Genomic DNA, 21330 nt, shown 5'->3' with positions numbered 1-21330 from the left:
GAATCAAGTATATAGTAATACTTTGTTCTCTAATTTTACTATCTGACCCGAGGCCGACTGTGGACGCCTCAGTGAAATATATCAATCATCCCCCATGTTCTATGATCACCAGCTACTGAGCCTCTCAGCAATTGCAGACCAGATTTAACTGCACATTTGTTGCACCCTAATGATATGACGTAATATGGTGCTGTGACTTCTCCTATTTCACTCTCCCTGATCAACCCACAGCCGTCCAGATGAGGTTTTTTAGTTTGAAAGGTCAAAACCAATCAAATGAGAAGTAATGGAAGAAGATGGCTTTAGTCTCCATGCACAGCCGTCAAAAGTCGGATAACACTTGCTTTCAAGTCAGGACAGTTTTTAATAATTTGGCAGTTGAAAGTTAGTGAATGCCCTGATCTGCACTGTATCAGGCGGCAGTTTGTTGTTACTATCATACTAGTCCGTAGTTCAACATTCCTCTTTATCTTCCGTTTTTGCTGGTGTTGAATGTTAGATTCCACTTCAGACTGTTAGAAAAGTAGCCCAGATGTTCTTTTTCCACATTAGTTGCTGTATCTCTCCCTCCTACCCTCAAGCACCAATCTGTCAGGCCCAGAGTTTGAGAGCCAGTGAGAAATAAGGGCCTGCTGTGTGGAGCCCTGCCATCTATTTCTACTTCCAGGCATGCAGCAGCAGTGTGCTCAAAGGGCCTGTGTGTCTGCTTCCTCTATAACCCCGACTCCTCATCACCCCCCATCACCCTCCTGCAAGTCTGCAAAGAACTCTGGATGACTAATCGTCTGTCAATACTTCACAACAGTATGCTTTGTGTTCAGGGGTGTCCTCTCAGAGGGGATTCACACATCCAAGAAGCAATGCTGCAGGCATAACAACTGGAGGCTCAGGGTGTGTGTGTGTGTCACCTAGAATTTCCTGTGTGTCTGTGCTGGGGGCGATGGTGGGTGCGTGACCACCACCTGATAGTGCTCTGCATTTGACTAGAAAGAAATCCCTACAATGCCGTAGTGAACACATGGCTGACTAGTAACAACCCGATGCTCCTGTATGTGTGCAATGGTTTACTTATCTGCCAGGTGGATAGTGGTGTAAACCATTAATAATATTAAAACCCTGATAGGATAGACATGTTGTTCTCATCTCATCTTCAACTGCTTATCTGGGGTCGGGTCGTGGAGGCAGCAGCTCTAGCAGGGGACCCCAAACTTTCCTTTCCCACATTAACCAGCTCTAACTGGGGGATCCCGAGGCGTTCCCAGGCCAGTGTGGAGATATAATCTCTCCACCTAGTCCTGGGTCTTCCCCGAGGCCTCCTCCCAGCTGGACGTGCCTGGAACACCTCACGAGGGAGGCGCCCAGGGGGCATCCTTACTAGATGCCCGGCCCACTTTAACTGGCTCCTTTCGACGCAAAAGAGCAGCGGCTCTACTCCGAGTTCCTCATGGATGGCTGAACTTCTCACCCTATCTCTAAGGGAGACTCCAGCCCCCCTCCTGAGAAAACACATTTCGGCCGCTTGCATCCGCGACATAGACATGTTGTTTTTATAGATAAAGGATAAAGTACTGACAAATAACTTGTGTATTACGTTTGCCGAACTTATAACATGGCACGAATAATTAAGTATTTGTCGTACACAGATTTTCACATAGCTTGTAAAGTTTCCCCCCAGATCAACAACTCATAAAACAGCAAGATTTTAATGGAGCTTCTCCCAGCTGGAGTGTTTGAGCCATTCACATAGAGATTCAGCAACAATGCTGCAATGTTGGTCTTTTTGGACATTCACACAGACCAAGCAAAGGCAGTGTAAAGCCACAACAGTTGTGATTTCACACAGAAGGCTGGCATCCCAGAAGCAGTAGAGGCGTCCCCATCTAGTGTGTGTGAGCCGATCTTTATACATTTTAGTAGCAAAACTATCAGAAAAGAGGACAGAGACACACTGCAGCACTGCCGGTATGTGTGAGAGAGGGAGAGAAAACAGAGAGGGGAAGAGTTGGTGGACTATTACACGCAATGTTTCTGTAAGTTATAATAACTTAGGCTCCTCTGAACGCTACTCTGTCACTTTTAACACTGTATGTAGTCCTGCCCGGCTGGCTTTCCCGTTCACACGGACGTGGGCTTGGTGTTGTTGAAACTCGATGCAACAGATCTGTCAACAGCGGTCTGACCAGGCAAGCAAAAAGCCACATGACCATGGATAAGGTTCCTCTGGTCAGTTACATCAATGAGACAGACAGTTGCTGTGGGTCTGCTATGATATCACACTGTTCGAGGCATGAGGGGAAATCTATAAGACATGGTCCCTCTGTCACAGTGATCGGTTGCATAAACACTGCTGAATGTTTGAGGCCGACACAAGAAGCCTTTCCCTATTGAACTCTGACTCATTCACACACTGCATCAATAATGTGTGTTATGTATTCGAGGCTTCCTGCGAGGTTACAGGATGGTGCTGTGTCACGTGTTTACTCATTACAGATCAAAAACAAGAAAGAAGAAAACACAGAGATCGCCCCTCTGTCTTCAGATTAGACTAAATGCTTCTATAGATTCAGCAGTGGTTAGATGAACAATCCTTGTCTGTCTCCATTCTACTGTCAACACTACTGTCACCACACAGTACTGTACACTGATAACACATGTGTTACACCAAAGATTGCAGCAGGATGTAGTTTGACCGTTGTGTGTGTGTGTGTGTGTGTGTGTGTGTGTGTGTGTGTGTGTGTGTGTGTGTGTGTGTGTGTGTGTGTGTGTGTGTGTGTGTGTGTGTGTGTGTGTGTGTGTGTATTTGTGAGTCTTTGATCATGTTTTCAAGAACACAAACTCACTTTCATATAATGCACCTGAGAGTCTGGCAGCTGGCCTTAGAACATCATAACTCTAACGCACAAATGCACTCAATGAAGGCACAGCAGTTCAATTTCTAACTACTTTTTTATCAGAATCAGATCAGAAATACTTTAATAATCCCGGCGGGGTATTTTCATTACAAAACTCCAAATATTATACAGACTAAACATATATTACAAAAAACTCAAATTTAAATTCACAGAAATTAATATTTACAGTTGTAAATATATACAAGATTAAAGATTGTCTGTGGTTGAGTCTGAATTACAGAGAGGAGACAGGCTCTCCAAGGGATGCATTGTATAGTTTAATGACCACCTCTTTTCCTTACATAGAGCTAATCCTGCCCTTTTGATGCACTCATTCACTTCCTTTGACCTATAGAGCACCTATGGGTGCTAATGGAGCAAAGACAACAGGATAGAGAACACGTTCCAGGACCCACTGCATGTTTCCAATCAAAGTGTGGAACAGAGACAGGGATAACATATTTTCTGTCCTTTGACTTGAATATGAACAAGTAGATTGATCCAGTTAGGCTAGCTCGTTTGATCTTTTACTTGATCATATAGTATAATGTTAACGTTAGCAACAGGGCTACTGTCCAAAGCAAAAAAAAACTGTAAGAATCCCAATTTGAACCAGAAACTTTGAACTTATTGCTATGATAACGGCAAAGTGAAACGCCTTGTGCTGGTTAACGTTAGAGTTTCCAGTTACTCCAGTTGTTCCACCGTCAACTATGTCATTTACGTCATTTATGTGACCTGGGAATTGCGACTGTAAGCTTTTTTGCGCATATGTGACCCATATCTGATTTGCTTTTGACAGTGTGAACAGCACATGTCACTTTGAATCTGACATTTTGAATCAGAATAAGGCCTCTTTTAAATGTGCTACTAAATCGGACATGTATCAGATTTTTTTGAATGGGACCGCAATCTGAACAGCCAGGTCACATTTAATCTTCTAATCTTCGACGCTATTCTGACCAGCGCCACACTGTTTTGGAAATGAATGCCAAATAAAGTTGATTAAAAAAAAGTGTGCCACAGACAGGAGCCAGGAACAGAATCAAAACAAACATGGAGGACAGCAGTGAAGCAGGCGCCAGTGGAGGGAAAGTGAAGGTTTAGACCTCATTAGCATTTGCTTTTTCAGTTGACATGGCCATGTTCGCTTCCATAAACACCGTTGTGGTGTGATGTCATTAATGATCAATTGCCCATGCAGGTCACTTTAGGAGCGTGAGCTGTTTACACAGCAATCCATAGAGGCCACATTTAAAGATGTAATGTGAACATCTCTTTGTTCAACTCAAAGACTACATGGTTCAACTAAGAAGCCTTATTGCCTTCATCAGTACAGGCACACCTTGTACCTGGTGGCAGACAGAACTGCATAGTGGAAGCCAGGCTTATAGAGAACCACTCTAAACTCTGGAGGTCACATCATTCAATGATAATTACACTATGCAATCAACATTTATTTGGTAATTGTAAGTTAAAACAGAAAAGCTATCTGTTGCCACTTTAATTGACAGTACTTGTTGGTACAATGTATGTTGGTTTTGTTCTCCTTTCAACCCCACAGGAGAGCTTTCTCACAAGAGTGAGACAAACGCAGGTGGAATTACTAACATACGATGGCTACATTTCATTCACATGTTACTACAGAGAAACCATTAATGTTATTAGTAACACCTGTGCTTCTCCTGCTGGGAAAAACATCTGTAGTTGCTGGAATCATCTACATTCCGTGAAACACACAAATAAGAACAACTAAATTAGAAAATGGCACAGCACCAGTACACTCTTTAAAGCTGAATGAATAGTATGTTTGGGGGTGAATTTTCCCTTTCAGAGCCCCACTGTGCACCAACCCACATGCTCTCTCTTCTTGGCTGTTTAATGGTCATTAAACATCGAGCCCACACACAGCAGCTCTGCAGGTGCTTCTCATTAGACACACTGAAACAAGAGCAGCTTCCTAAAGAAAAACACCTTTCTGAACGCTGCTAATGTCAGTCTGTTGTGATGAGCAATACTGATTCAAAAAAGGAAGCACATGCATTATCTGTGTGGCTAATATATTCTGACTTTCTCATGTGCGGTTCTTCAATACGTTCTATTGCAAAGTAAGCAGAGAGATACGGCCTCGCCTTTTATTAGCACACGCACAGAGAAAACAGCCATATGTGAAGGCCAAGATCTTATCTCAAATCAGCAATACTTGGAAAAGTTAGTGTGTGTGTGACTTTGTACTCTTACAGTCTTCAGATATTTACAGCTTGATTTGGAAAGAGGAAAAACACACACTAAACTGTAGCAGTGTGACTAAAAGGCTGCACGCAGCATTTTATGCAAAAAAACAATCATTAACGTACTAAGACACCAGGGAAGGAAAAGTGTGGAGAGGTTTTGAGGGCCTGATAGGACTGAAAAGCTGCTGTTTGACCCATGTTTTTTCCTCCTCCTTCACATGTAGTGTCACAAGGCTGGGGCTGAGGCTGCAGCCAGGCTCCTGTGGAGTCCCAGTCTGAGTAGCAGACACAGGAGAAGTGTTGGGAAAACACATCCCCGGGACAGGCTGGTCTCCCGATAACACTCATCGTGTCCAAATAAACAGTCACCTCCTGAGTCCATCCAAAACATCCAGGCTCTGCTCTCAAGCCCTCCCAAGAAGATGTTTTCGCCAATATCATATTTTCCCATACTCTATTCAATTCACAAAAAAAAAACTTTATTTGTCCCCGGGGGGAGATAAAGGGAGATTCAGGGAAAGTGACACTTGTTTATAGAACTGTGTCCTGCCTGAAATGAGAGCTGCAGATTAATTCTTCCAGTCATATTTGGTTACTTTCATCAGGACCACACCACATGTGTCTCATGTGGACACATGATGCTGTGAGGGCAATAGGAAGCTCCTGTGACCTGCAGTCACATTAACGGCTGCAGGCTGCTCTAATGGCTGGAGTATGTTTCATTTAGATGTCTAAAGACCATTAGGCTATTAGACAATCAAACCTCTGAAAAGGGGTGGTTCACTTGCCTTTAGTGGTATCTACCCATGCAGACTGTTTTTTTATTAGCCCAGATTTTGAGATATTCTACAAAAAGTTGGCATAACTCTCTTAATCAAGGACAACATTAATAATATGAGATAAGATGCCCTATGATGCTAATTATCAGGGTCATATTTGAATTTTTCTACAATAGGTTTACATACTTTGATCTTTAAAAAACACATTATATTTCTCATATTATCCATTGCTGAAGCACCCATGCAGCACCTCTGTGTGGCAGGCTCTGTCTGAGCTTCTTCATTATTTGACGCTTTGGTATATTTTACAGGGCTCCAGACTAACCTTTCTCACTAGGAGCACTGTGGCCCTCAACTGAAAACTGTAGGGGCGCAACCAGAAATTTCAGTGGCACACACGGTAAATCAATAATAGATGCAGATATTACAATGTGCTGTTTCAAATTCAGTGTCACATTTTTTATTGTGCTCTTTTGAAAATGCAAGGAAAACTGACAGCACCATCACTGTTACATTCAGAATAAGGGGTGTGACGAGACGGTACACGATATTGAGTCCATGAGAACGAGATGAGACGAGACTAAACTTTAACACTAAAATGTCAGTATTTTCTTTACAGGGGGTATTTTAGCAGAGAGCTTTGGTGATGCTGCTGGTCTCTTTGCAGAGTACTTGGTTTAGCCGCGGTGTAGCATACGGTACTCACAGAGGTATTGTAACAACACATATGGCCCTGCTCCACAGAGAGCAAGATAAGAAGCGGTTTGACGACCGTCACTTGTCTTCTCACAGAACAGATACGTTTCTATTTTATTAAGAAGATCGACTCACGACTGAGTTTTCTCTAAAATATGAACCCTATCTACACTGACTGATCAGATCAGTCTGTATATGTGTTTTAAACATATGAACCGTATCTACACTGACTGATCAGATCAGTCTGTATATGTGTTTTAAACATATCTACACTGACTGATCAGATCAGTCTGTATATGTGTTTTAAACATGAACCGTATCTACACTGACTGATCAGATCAGTCTGTATGTGTTTTAAACATATGAACCGTATCTACACTGACTGATCAGATCAGACTGTATATGTGTTTTAAACATATGAACTGTATCTACACTGACTGATCAGATCAGTCTGTATATGTGTTTTAAACATATGAACCGTATCTACACTGACTGATCAGATCAGTCTGTATATGTGTTTAAACATATGAACTGTATCTACACTGACTGATCAGATCAGTCTGGATATGTGTTTTAAACATATGAACCGTATCTACACTGACTGACCAGATCAGTCTGTATATGTGTTTTAAACATATGAACCGTATCTACACTGACTGATCAGATCAGTCTGGATATGTGTTTTAAACATATGAACCGTATCTACACTGACTGATCAGATCAGTCTGTATATGGGTTTTAAACATATCTACAATGACTGATCAGATCAGTCTGTTTTATGTGTTTTAAACGTATTTACACTGACTGATCAGATCACTCTGTGTGTCACCTGCTGCCTCACTCGCTGCTCTGGGCGGAGAAACAAAGCCAATGAATCAGTTAAACACTGTGGATTTCTTCGCATAGAGCTGACATGAAAACTGGAGCCCTGAAATTTAACATGACTATAAAATATTTTAACTACATTTATACGTCAGAAAAGACAGAAAAACATAATAGGTCCTCTTTAAACAATTACTCAAATGGATCAATCGATTAACAAAATAGTTGCTATCCTTTTTCTTACTTAGACCTTCCTAATGGACAGAGACAACCTTATATCCTGAATGTTCCTAAATACTGAGGTAATAAAACAACAACAAACAAGAGCAGAGTAGCAAGTAGAAAACACAAACTTACCAGGTGAACATAAGGTACAAAGTAGCCATATAGGGCTGCAGGGATACCAAAGGCCCAAATGCGATATCCCAAAGACTTCCAGATGTTGAAGTTGAAGATCTGGCTCATAGATGGGCACCGGCTGCCTGTGCGGGTGTTGGTGGATTTGATAGGTAGCAGGGGCTTGTAGGTAAATCCGGCCAGGATCAGCACAAACATAAGAATGCAGAGGACACGCATGGTGTTCTGGAGGCCTACTCTTTCCAGCAGGCCGGACAGCAAGAAGGGCAAGGCGATGGTGAAGAAGCTGCTGCCCGCCGTCACAATGCCGTTCACCAAACCCAGGCGCTTCTTAAAGTAGTGGCCCAGGATGACCAAGCTGGGCTGGTAGGCGAAAGAGCAGCCGCAGGCGAACACAATGCCATAGGTGAAATACATGGGGCCCAGGGACCTGTGATGGGATAAAACAAGGTACATCACTGTACAGCCTTATAACTCACTGCTGACATTCATGAATTTCCAGGACAAAAATTCACCAACAAGATGTCTCCCAGCAAAGAGTAAGGGACTGGCATTAGTGTTCCTAAACCAGCTCTCACACCACTGACTGTGAGAACAGCTGTCACACTTCTCTTAAGTGCTTTTTCTCCAGGGACTCTCATCAACAAGATAGATGGATAGTCAATAACTGATCAAGGAGCAGCAGTGAATGGTCTTCTTGACTGATCAATTTTGTGACCGTGTAAAGTCTAACTGTTTCTACAGGTTTTATTCTGCTTATAGCTGGTTCAAAAGTTCAAGTTCCCAGGTGTTTGTTAAAGGGATCCCTCAATGATCCATATTGATGTTTTAATCAGTGTGCCTGTGATAGTCTTGTATGACTGAATTGTCTTGTTGTCATATTATACATGAAATGAGTTGTAGTAGACCTTGAATGAGAATGACTGAATTTCAGTGAGCGTTCCTGAATAAATATAGCTTTGATCCGACGGCACTCCGGGGGGTCACGCTGACATACTGATTTTCAGAGGCTGTAGAAATTTAAAGCTAGAGTCAAGATATTGGTTTCGTGAAACTAAACGATCTAAGGAATCCATTGATACCAACCATAACATGCTACTGTAGCTTATGAATGGAAGGGGGCTACATAACGGTTCACAGTTAGGCTTCATGTTGGCAAGGGGAAAACTGGCAGGACATTCTCAAAGGGGTCCCTTGACCTCTGACCTCAAGATATGTGAAATCCAAATAGGTTCTATAGGTACCCACAAGATCCCAAATCCCAGCATGGATGTTTCTATGCTGATCCTCAAGGTCTGGGTGTCTTGATGTGGAATTTTGGAGGGATTTTTGACTTTTTTTTTTAATCAATGTTCAAATCTTTGTTACAAATAGTATTAACCCAAAAATGGTTGCAACAACTTATGAGACATAAGTATGGAATGACCTTCATATACTTCCATCATAATCTTGTAAGCCCTTATACACGTTCATTCATTTCATCACAGATTTATGACTGAAAGAACTTGACACAAGTTGTTGAGCTGCATGTCAAATTAATCTTCAGGTTACAGTTTTCAGATGAAGTTTACCACTTCTACGTGACATCTACTGTTGACCTGCTATCTCCCTCAGAACATCCCGTCCCCCACCCTCACCTCTCAAAAAGGGGGCGAAATGCAAAGAGGTTCACAGATCCGCCTATACACTACTGAAGCTCTCTAGAGAAACAAGCATGTCTATAATACTGCTATTACCAGGCACAATCTTTTTGCCTTTCAACCATGGCAAATTACAACAAGGTCAAATGGTTTATGTCTCGTGGTGAAGGTCCAAACAAATACAGGATGGTGCTTCCAAGTGGTTTCAAAGTCCTGTTTGAGGTAAATAAATCTGAACAGTGAAATCACATGACTAAGAAATGTTGCACCTTGCACCAGCCGCTGCAGAACTGGGCTGTCAGTGTGTATGTGTGTGTGTGTGTGTGTGAAGTCCAGTCTTGAAGTATGTCTTGCCACTTGATATGCGGTAATTCAACTGGTATATTACCTAGTACTTGCACTTCAAAGTGATAAAGTGAGGGTTGAACACTTGCTGCTTTGTTTGGATCACACATTTCTGTGTGTTTCTGTGAGTGTTTCCTCACGTGTACACGTATGGAATTCCAGGAAATGATTAACTACTGAGTGCCAAGTGCAGAGCCTCATACCCACAGTCTTGATAAAAGCTAAAAAGAGCACGTACACTGTCTGCTCAGCAGCAAACAGTAGACACTGTTAAAGAGTAGCTTGTGTACACAGAGGAGCATTATAGCAGCTAGAGACACATGAAGTATTTCCCCTTAGTTAACTAAAAATATCAATGTTGTGTCAGCTTCTTTTACTGCCCCAAGAACGTTTTTGCAGGTTTAAGAAACACGCATTGTCCTGATGATTCAATATATCTAAACTATGAAGGGTTAGATCTGTTGGCTAACTGACATGCTCTGAGGACCCCAATAACATGGTAGTGCAGTAGTACTGTATGCAGTAATGACATGATGTCATTTGGAATGGAAAATGTCCTTCCTTACGTCACAAAGGAGCTGGCCAGTAGGCCGACCAGGCCGACAGTAGCGCCACCCACTGCTGTAACTCTGCAGCCGAGGATGTCCGTGAAGACGCTGACGATGGGAGAGCAGAAGAAGATCATCCCCATGGAGAGGGAGCCCACCCATGCTGCAGAGATACAGAGAGAGAATGAATGAGAAAATATCACACAAGTGATTCACATCCAAAACACAAAACTGATTAAGACACAAACAAAACTGGCTCCAGGAAGACGCTGTTGTTTAATATTAATGCTACAGATGCCTGGTGATGCCATCATAGAACAATGTTTCTCTTGTATCCATGCACGCACGCACACGCACACGCACACGCACACGCACACGCACACGCACACGCACACCCACACCCACACCCACACACACACACACACACACACACACACACACACACACAAAGTCTCCAGATGTCTTACAGGACATGAGTTTCCTTGTTTAGATCTTATTCCTTAATCTCTCTGTACGTCGCTTGTTTGCATCCATTTTTCTCTGTAACCTTGAAGCAAAACATGATTGGTAAAAGCTACGGGTGCACCACTTTCGTTTATCATGATTAAGACGTTAAACAGTAGGAACACACGTTGACAGGAGTGACAGAGTGGGCAGGAAGGAGTGATCAGAAAGACACTTGGGTGTGATCTCAACACTAAGTACACAGATACCATGGAGATATAATCTGTCTACCTTTTAGGTAAGACATACTGTAACATCTCAGTTCACTTCCTAAATAGACCTTGAAATGACTTAAAATGATCCAGGTAAATCAAGATATTCTACTTCATCACATTCAATCCAATATTACCATGAAGCAGTCTAATACAACTAGAGATACGTAAGGGACCCCTTTATTAGTACAATCTGTACTAGGGATGGGACATCATCATCAATCATTTTTAGCTTGGATTGTGTTAAAAAACACTGACAATAAGTTAATCGCAGTAGTAGCTTTATCAGTGAATTGCTTGCAGTTTACTATAGATTTTCCTTTAACCCTAACATTAATTTGGCCACAGCCCATAAATAAACTGTTACAAATCATCCAGAACGTCTTTTATTTGACAAAAAATCCATCTTTTAGCCTGTTAAAAAAAGTATAAAGTGAAAATGTTTGCTGCATGTAGAATTAACATCACTGTGCATGTATTTATCAATCACAAGAACAACATATGTATGATCATTTTATCCGCCTTTTTGAAGGTAAAGTAATTCCAGTGTGTTTTAGTGCCATTTGTTTTATTTTGTTTTGATGATAATCAAGATTATATTGTAAATTGCAATTATTTTGGCCAGAATAATCGTGACATGAAATATTCATATTGTCCCATGTCTAATTCGTCCGTGTTTGGAAATAACATATTCATATATTTATAACAGAAATGATGTTTTACTAACTGGGATGTGATGTTTACCATGCAGGGAGGGTCTAACAAAATGCTGTGGGTTGCATTATGGGAAATGTAAGATCCTGTGTTTTTGGAGCTTGAGCCATACCAGAGACTAGAGTTCAGAATCTCTCTGCTGCTTCAACTTTGACCATTATTTCTTGTAAGGTACCACTCACTGAATGTACTAATGCTAAATCGCTATAGGGTAACTCTTTAATATTGTCATATTGTCATGTTCATGTAAAACCTCTTGGTTCTACTTCATCTGGGCTCACTGACTAATCTCTGTAAGACTATATTTTATTTTCTCAGGCACAAAAATGACACTGAGACATTTCAAGCCAACCAAAGTGATTATTTTTGATTGCAAGTCATATATGCCCCTAAGAAATGTCAGTGGGGCTAAAACTGTGAGCACCAGGGCAAGCACAGGACACATCCGCAGTGTTTGCTTAATGCTTGGTCAGCAGTCTTCTGTGAGTCTAAGGTTAAATACCACTGTCACATGCCACAGCACATGTTAAGATACAGCGCATTAATAGCAATACAGAGGCAACTCCAACATAGTAACAGCAGTGGAGGGCTGGATCATTGTGGGATTAATCAAATAATCTTCTTCATTCTTCTTCTTCTTCTTCTTCTTCTAAAAGATGAGCGAAATAGTGTTTGTAGCTAACTGTAGGCAGACTCGGAGAACTTATATCCAAGGTCTGATAAGAATTTTTTTTTTTACTTTGAGACAAATGGGCAGAGATATGTGCTGACTTATGCTGGGAACAACAAATGTCGCTCTAGAAATGCATACATTTTTTCTGTCTTTTATTCTTGTTAAGGGGCTACACGGTGGTGTAGTGGTTAGCACTGTCGCCTCACAGCAAGAAGGTCACAGGTTCGCATCCCGACCTCGGCCTTTCTGTGCGGAGTTGGCATGTTCTCCCCGTGTCTGCGTGGGTTTTCTCCGGGTACTCCGGTTTCCTCCCACAGTCCAAAGACATGCATGTGTTAGGTTATTTGATGAGTCTAAAATTGCCCATAGGTGTGAATGGTTGTCTGTCTCTGTATGTCTCTATGTGCCCTGTGATAGACTGGCGTCCTGTCCAGGGTGTACCCCGCCTTACGCCCGATGTCAGCTGGGATCGGCTCCAGCACCCCCGCGACCCCGACCCCGGGATAAGCGGTTGAAGATGAATGAATGAATGATTCTTGTTAAGAACACGTGAAGATGGGAGTGGGAAAACAAGTAACAGCGCTGGCAAAATCGTACAAGTCTTTTGTAGCGGTGCACTTTGGCCATAAAAAGGGTGGGGAAGTAAGGAGTTAGTGTCCTATAACAGCAAAGGCAGGTCAAATATGAACACGTGTGACACAGAAGTTTTTGTTCTCAATCCTGAAGCGAGGTCAGAGGAAACTTGTGGGAAAATATAGAGCAGCCGGAGTTGGAGTGTTTTTGTTGTCTGTATTTAAAGTGAGTAATTGAAGAGCACTGTGTCAAGTTTCAGGGTTATTGCTGCTTTCACTGCTGTGCCTTTGTTTTTCCTGAATCCTCATCTCACCCCATGCTGCCAGAGTACCGTACACTCTCAGCTACCCCTTAACAGAGAGATATGAAGCAGCACAGAAGCATAGAATAAAAACACACTGCTAACCTTACAGGAATAACTACAACTGTATTGTGAGCTGATGAAAGTTAGACTGTTTTACAGCCAATAAGTAGTTATTGCTAAATGTTAAGAAAACCAAACTTTAGCAATGATAAAAGTTGGGTCATCATGTTTTTTGTCAGTCCTAGTGAAGTAAATGTAAGTCCTGTAATTGCTGCAGTAACATGTTCACAATGAGGGTATCAACATGCTGATGAAAATGTTGATGCAACTACTTTGTAGCCTAACCCTGAGTATATGTTTAATACAGAAATGGATTTTTGAAATGGATTCTCCTACTACCGTTTTGACTGATTATTTGCAACAGTGCTGCTATGGGCTATACATTTAATATACCTGATGACTATTGAGCTGGTGACCTTTGTGGAGTACTAGGAGAATAAGAACAATCCTAGATTTCTCTTCAGCACTGTAGCCAGGCTGACAGAGAGCCACAGCTCTATTGAGCCATGTATTCCTATAACCCTCAGTAGTAACGACTTCATGACCTTCTTTAATGACAAAATTATAACTATTAGAGACAAAATCAACTCGCTTGGCACCAATGTTTCTTCAAACCCAGGAACCTTATAAACAACTGTACGACCTGATATATTCTTGGACTGCTTCTCTACAGTTGACCTTAACAAGTTAACCTCTACTATTTACGCATCAAAGCCTTCTACTTGTCTCCTAGACTCTATTCCAACTAGGTTACTTAAAGAAGTGTTACCTATAGTTAGCACTCCTGTATTAGATATGATTAACATGTCTTTATCAGCAGGTTATGTACCACAGTCTTTTAAAGAAGCTGTAATTAAACCTCTTCTTAAAAAGCCCAGTCTTGATCCTGAGGTACTAGCCAACTATAGACCTATATCTAACCTTCCTTTTCTCGCTAAGATCCACGAGAAAATAGTCGGAAATCAGCTGTGTGACTTTTTACATAATAATGAGTTATTTGAGGACTTCCAGTCAGGATTTAGAATGAATCATAGCACTGAGACAGCACTGGTGAAAATTACTAACGACCTTCTTATAGCTTCAGACAAAGGACTTGTCTCTGTACTTGTTTTACTAGATCTTAGTGCTGCCTTCAACACTATTGACCATCACATCCTGCTACAGAGACTGGACCATCTGATCTGCATTAAAGGAACCGCACTGAGCTGGTTTAAGTCATATTTATCAGATAGATCTCAGTTTGTACATGTTAATGAGAAATCCTCCTTGCAAACTAAAGTCAGTCACAGAGTCCCACAGGGTTCTGTCCTTGGACAAATTCTATTCACCATATATATGCTTCCCTTAGGGAAATAATATTGGTCATTGTTATGCTGATGATACCCAATTATATTTATCAATCAAACCAGAAGAAATCAATCTGTTAGATAATCTTCAAGTGTGAATTCAAAAATAAAAACCTGGATGACCTGCAATTTTCTGATGTTAGATTCAGTCAAACCGGATATTATTGTACCTTCTCTTTTTAAAATATTGTACTTTCTCTTTTACCATACTTTCTGGAAAATCCTTGGCAACAAAGTAATGTGTAAGAAACCCACTACAGTTAGTGAACTGTGGAAGAGACTGAGTCAGAATGGACGCAGATCAAAGCAGAGCAGTGTGAGAAACTAGTGATGTCCTGTGGGCGCAGATGTGCTGAAGTCATTCAAAGCTGTAGCCTCTACACTTCCTGTTCATTTTTTAATCCTAGAGAAGAAAACAGTGTTGAAATATTCTCTTCTGACACAGTGGTTACTGTTCCATAATTTCTAGCACTGCTTTTCTTTTCTTTTCTTTTTTTTTTTTTTACAAAATAAAGGTTTTTGTTGAAGTGCCTTGGTTATTTAAAAAAACATGCTAATAAAACAGTGGTATAGCCACAGCTGATATTCTATCAAACAGTTGTAAGTCATTTCACCAAAAAAATAGAATGTCGCACTATGGAGAAGTCATTACGGTACATCCTCTCAGGACGTTGAATTTTTGTACAACATTTCATCAGCAATTCATCAAATACTTGTTGAGATATTCCAATTTGGACCAAAGTGTTAGACCAACTGACTGACATTACCACTCAGAACCATGAGTTATCCCAGGTAACATTTCATACAAATTCTACATTACATCTAGATGTTAAACAAACCAAAGCAAGTCAAAGGTATAAATGTACATGTCAGGGCCAGGCAGGATTTTTTTTGCAGCCATTTGGGGCCTTTCCTCCATATTAACCACACTGTCTGTCTTTGTGTTTTTTGTGTTTACTGGACATCGACCAGCAACATCCCCTGTACATGTCTATATTTCCATTTTAACCTATATTTAGTAATTGCACTCTTGCTCAGTGCCCTGCTCTGGTTTCTCTGTGTGAGCTAACAGTCAAAGCTTCTAAGGATCTATTTCAGACACTGTAGTAAGAAAAATGCCCCAAATACAATGAGGTCCCCTCTGCCTGGTCTCATTATTTGTAGGGGTATCAGCCTGCTTTAAGCTACATAATGTAATAAATGGCAGTGAACAAGAATCCCTCAAGGACAACAGGAAATTGCTGCTGTGGTTTCATCTACTGGCTCTCGATTTTAAAGCATTTACGCTTCAGACAAAGAGGAATTCAAGCTTCAAAAATGTAATATCAGGATTCTCTCTGTCCCGGTGACATCCACCGTTAGCCGCGGGCCCCGAATGGACACTGACAGACGAGGTAGAGTTGCCCTAAGTCGTCTGTCTGCTTTGTTAAAGACTACTTGCTGGAAATCCTTTTGCTCTGAACCCATTCACCTCACAATGACTGGACCTACAGCCATGAAAACCACATAAAGTGGATTCAAAGCAAATGAGGTAACACCTTAGAGAGTTCTTGAACTGCAGACTCTGAACTCAAATCGTTGAAGTGCATGCATATGTCTTATCAACTGTAATCATGCTGTTTGACCTTCTTATGCTACCTACAAAAGTGGTTCCAAAAGTCTATGTCTGACCTATCCCAACAGCACTATCAACTGTTTATTCATTACTCTGAGATAACTATTTCAACTGTTTATTCATTACTCTGAGTCAACTATTTCAACTGTTTATTCATTACTCTGAGTGAACTATTTCAACTGTTTATTCATTACTCTGAGTGAACTATTTCTACTGTTTATTCATTACTCTGAGTAAACTATTTCTACTGTTTATTCATTACTCTGAGTCAACTATTTCAACTGTTTATTCATTACTCTGAGTGAACTATTTCTACTGTTTATTCATTACTCTGAGTCAACTATTTCTACTGTTTATTCATTACTCTGAGTCAACTATTTCTACTGTTTATTCATTACTCTGAGTCAACTATTTCTACTGTTTATTCATTACTCTGAGTCAACTATTTCTACTGTTTATTCATTACTCTGAGTCAACTATTTCTACTGTTTATTCATAACTCTGAGTCAACTATTTCTACTGTTTATTCATTACTCTTAGTCAACTATTTCAACTGTTTATTCATTACTCTGAGTCAACTATTTCTACTGTTTATTCATTACTCTGAGTCAACTATTTCAACTGTTTATTCATTACTCTGAGTCAACTATTTCTACTGTTTATTCATTACTATGAGTCAACTATTTCTACTGTTTATTCATTACTCTGAGTCAACTATTTCTACTGTTTATTCATTACTCTGAGTCAACTATTTCAACTGTTTATTCATTACTCTGAGTCAACTATTTCAACTGTTTATTCATTACTCTGAGTTAACTATTTCAACTGTTTATTCATTACTCTAAGTCAACTATTTCAACTGTTTATTCATAACTCTGTTTCATTCATACGTCAGCAGAATCATTTGCCTAATATTCACAGGTCTTTATGCTTTGGTGATGCAGACAACAGTAGGTTGAAGAACCCAAAATAGTCCCTGGTGCCTTAGTTCTAAAAGTGGAAAAGTAAAGAACCGAATGGCTCTATGGATCCCTGATGACAAACCTTCAATTTGTGAATAAAAGAAAGCCTACGTTGAAGCAGCTGTTTGAAGAGTTATCTATTAACCAAAGTTAATGGAAACAACTAATGGACAGGCATACTTGGCTCATATTGCAGGGGTGTTACGGACCATTTTCCTGGCTTGGTCAAATAAACAGCTTGTCCCTGTGTAGCACATTCTAGGAGGTTGACCAAAGATGCTCAGGATAAAATCCATTTCCAATACGGAGAATGAAGACATGCTTGATTTAACACCAGGGACCACTTTAGACTCTTTAGGGTTCAGGTTAATGCACTAGAATAAACACAAACTGAGGGGGAGGAGTGTTAATAAATCAGCTGCCTTACTGCCAACAGACCAGAAACAGGACCAGATGTCCCTCTGGATCACCACATCAACATGGATTACCACAGAACAAGGCTTTGGAATTTGTCTCTTTTTACAAACCATAAAATTAATACTTTAAACACCCACAAAAAAATAATTATCTGTTGTCCCAACATTGAAGTGGTCATATTAGCGCTTCCTAAAGTAACCATGATGATCTTTCCCTGACCATGACCAAGTGTTTCGTTTACCCAACATTAACCAACTGAATAAAACCTTAGACACTTTTAAAAAGTAATATTTATGTATAACATAAACATCTTAATTTAATTAAAACATATTTATTGTAACTAGAATGTGAAATTTAAATGGCAAGGCAGTTTAAATGTTCTACTCTTATGGCCTTAACTGTACAGGCATATTAAAGGTTGAAGAATGAGAATGATCATAACAGCTCCATCGAGTGTCTCAAGGTTGTAGTCGCAACAACAAAAAAAAATTCCAGCAGTTGTTGCCAGGTTGGTCAGACCTGGCCCAGTAGCTACAGGAGACAAGAGTCTGTTTGAGCCTGTTTGAACCCGTCCCCTCCAGCAAATCACACCATAAAAACAAGGATTAGAGGAGTTTGACTGACAGTTAGCGTTAGCGTTAGCGTTAGCCGTTAGCATTAGCTGTTCCAGCTAAGTAAAGATGAAAGTGATGTTAGCGATCAAGGAGAAAAGTAGCCATTTGGGCGTGCGTTTGAATGGCGTTTCTCTCCTTTCTCTCAGTCCATGGAGTGAATGCTTGGCCTATATTGACTCTGGTTTTTGCCCGTCTCCGCTCACTCAGCTGCTGGGACAAATAATGCCCCCTTCACTGAGGCTCCGAAGCAGCTGCAGGATTGGAAAACTCCATTTCACCCAGTGCCCGCCTACAGTAGCTGCACCCAACAACAGACAACCCTGGCAACCAGCAACACTCAACGCTATTGGCTACTACCATGGAAACACAATGGGACAGAAAGTCATTTTCAAAAGTTTTCAAATATTAATTCAGACTAAATTTTTTATTTTTTTTTTAATGGAAAAGCGAAATTCCATTCTGTACCCCTCAGAACACACCGTGGGGGTATCATTTTGTTTTTTTAAATATAGCTAATAAAGATTCTACATATTCAACCTTTAAGTTAACTGCAAATAGCAAATTAGACTTAATAAGAGACCAGTGTCAACAGACACATAGGCATGTTATGTCTATATTGATTTCCAACACAATGACTTTAAATTAGCTTTCGAACTTACCACAGACACAAACAAAACACCAGCGAACAATCAAAGTAACTTATTATTCTGATTCTGAATTTGTCGTGGAAAAAAGCAAGGGGAGTGTCATTTGATTTAATTTATTAAAATAACAATGCAGCAAAACTTAACTTGCTTAACGTGTAACACCAACACAATAACAAACAAACCATAAATAAAAAAGCAGTCTGTAAAACTACGTTGAAAAATATTTTTCTTTTAGTTTTAAAATAAGCGAACTTAATCACTGAAGAAAAAGATATCAGTGCAAAAAACAAATAAACAGACCAACGTATGCACGGCCGTTGTTTGCATTATTTTTCTTAAACTACTTTTTCTGTGGTTAGAAGCTCCAAGCAAATGAAAATAGCGCACACATTTATCAACAACTAACAGTAGCTCAGTTTTTCCTACTCTGCTCTGAGGAATCTCAAGAAACACAAGTCTTCACGTTGTGCAGGAGAAGTGAGCTCCTTGACTTGCTCACTTGGAAAAGATGCGCTCCGATGGCATACGAATGTGCACACACTTAGCTGCTTTGGCTATGGAATTTTGGATATCGTTCCTGAATTTTTTCCTGTTTTCGACCAAGGGACCAATGAAATCTGGTCTGACCAATGACCTTTCTGCTTGAATAACGTTTGGTCAACTAAGGGGGCAGCACTAGCGTTTATCCTCCTAGCTCCCTCTTATAAAGTCCCTTTAATCTGGGGGGAGTGGGCTTGTGTGAATACAATGTTATTGTGCAGTGTATTCACGGAGCGCTAGTGGGCATGCTGATGACGCTTCTATCATGCTGCAGCCGACAGTAGAAGAAAACAAGCCGTGAACAGTGAAGAGGAAGGGTGATTAACTGGATACATCAAGATTCAGGAACTTTTGTTGGTAAGGGCCAACGCTGAAATCATCAGACGAATTCAAGGATTGGCAAAATACTTGGTTGTTTAGTCCTGTCCGAATAGGGCGTGTCAGTAATTATTCGGAGAATATCAGTAAAAAATGTGGCCATTTTCACCTTCTGTAAAACAGTCTGGAAAAAATCCCTCAGGTAATACTAATCCCATCAGTACCATACCCTCTGTAACATGTATGTAGATTTTCCATCATATCCCCTCAATACGTAGTTTCAACTTATTTTGAGCATGGAGGCACTTGAAGAAGCACTCTTATCACTTTTATTAGATAATCGATTTGGTCCTTTAGTTTCCTGTTCAGTTAGTTTTGCGATATCCTGACATTGTCCAGAGTGCAAATGTGACGGCAGCTTTGCAGTGCTCTTATTTTACCCGAAAGGATTTTGATTTTTTTCTTCTTCACAAATGCATGTACAACAAAAAATATATATGATAACAACGTCTAAGCACATGTAACAAATGTTCATAAAAACATGATTTGATCAAAGTTTTCCTAACATTTCTTTTAATATTTAGAGAAACTGTAAAATACTGCTATGAATATTTGTTTTGTTTTTTTTAATAACAAGGGTCATATGTTTTTGAACCTCCAGTATGTGGTGCTCTTCTCTTTGTCCATTCAGCAAGTGGTAACTATCCAGTTCCTCTGTTTGTCTAAAACAAACCGCTGTTGTTGCTGCTGCTGCAAATATAAAATACATCACTTCTGCATTGGACAGGACAGTTCCTCTATGTGTCCAGACTTTCCAAGTAGCCCCAACAACAATAAATGCCACAACATAATAGTAATAAAATTGAATTTCTATAGCACTTTTCAGGGACTCAAACAGCAAAGGGATGAACTCTGTCAAACTGCAGCTTAATGGTGATGAACTGTGACAGAACAGCTTCAAAGGCACGGTTGTCAGTGCTGTTTTACAATATCTACTGAGCCTCCTGTCAAGGTCCGGTTACCTCTGGCCTGTCCTGAACTGGATAGAAACACATTCATACGTGCACAGGATCCAAGCTCGCTGATCACCACACTTAGAGGTAATGATTGAGCAGGGCACTGGGCTGAACTGCTGCTGCAGTAGAGCCTCCACTTAGCGGCTTCACGAGCCAGCTCACATTACAATCAGAGTTCTAGACCCACTGACCTGGGGTCAGGAAGCGGATTGTACTGAACTCACTGTTGGCTCCCACAAGGCAGAGCATTTTTTCTCTCTGACGAAGAGAGAAAAAAGCGGGAAGAAGAAGAAAGAAAGAAAATGAGAAAAGCAAAGTAAAGGTGTAGAATTTGTGTTTCCCGGCTGGTCTTGGATTACATCCAGAGCTTTGCTTTCTACAGCTTGTCTTATTAGAAAATAAAAGGAAAACCTACTCTCCTTCTAAAAAAACAAAGCAGAGCAAGCTGCAAGGTAAATGGACTTTCAAGCTGTGGCCTATGATAAGCTGAGCATGTTTGGCAC

At 40.5% G+C, this 21330-nt stretch overlaps 1 protein-coding gene across 1 annotated transcript in view; it reads right to left on the bottom strand.

The window, feature by feature from the left end:
- Nucleotides 1-21330, bottom strand: part of slc16a10 (solute carrier family 16 member 10) — a 58599-nt gene that overhangs the window by 11438 nt on the left and 25831 nt on the right. Inside the window, exons 2-3 of the mRNA XM_083933625.1 lie at nucleotides 10331-10475; nucleotides 7780-8209 (exon numbers count right to left, since the gene is read on the bottom strand). Coding sequence (XP_083789751.1) covers nucleotides 7780-8209; nucleotides 10331-10475 — 575 coding nt within the window. The remainder of the gene's footprint in view (nucleotides 1-7779; nucleotides 8210-10330; nucleotides 10476-21330) is intronic.

This window comes from Echiichthys vipera, assembly GCF_963691815.1.
Source record: "Echiichthys vipera genome assembly, chromosome: 19".
Classification (NCBI taxonomy): domain Eukaryota; kingdom Metazoa; phylum Chordata; class Actinopteri; order Perciformes; family Trachinidae; genus Echiichthys; species Echiichthys vipera.
The sequence above is the reverse complement of the archived record's forward strand: the minus strand, read 5'-3'. Positions and strand labels throughout refer to the sequence as shown.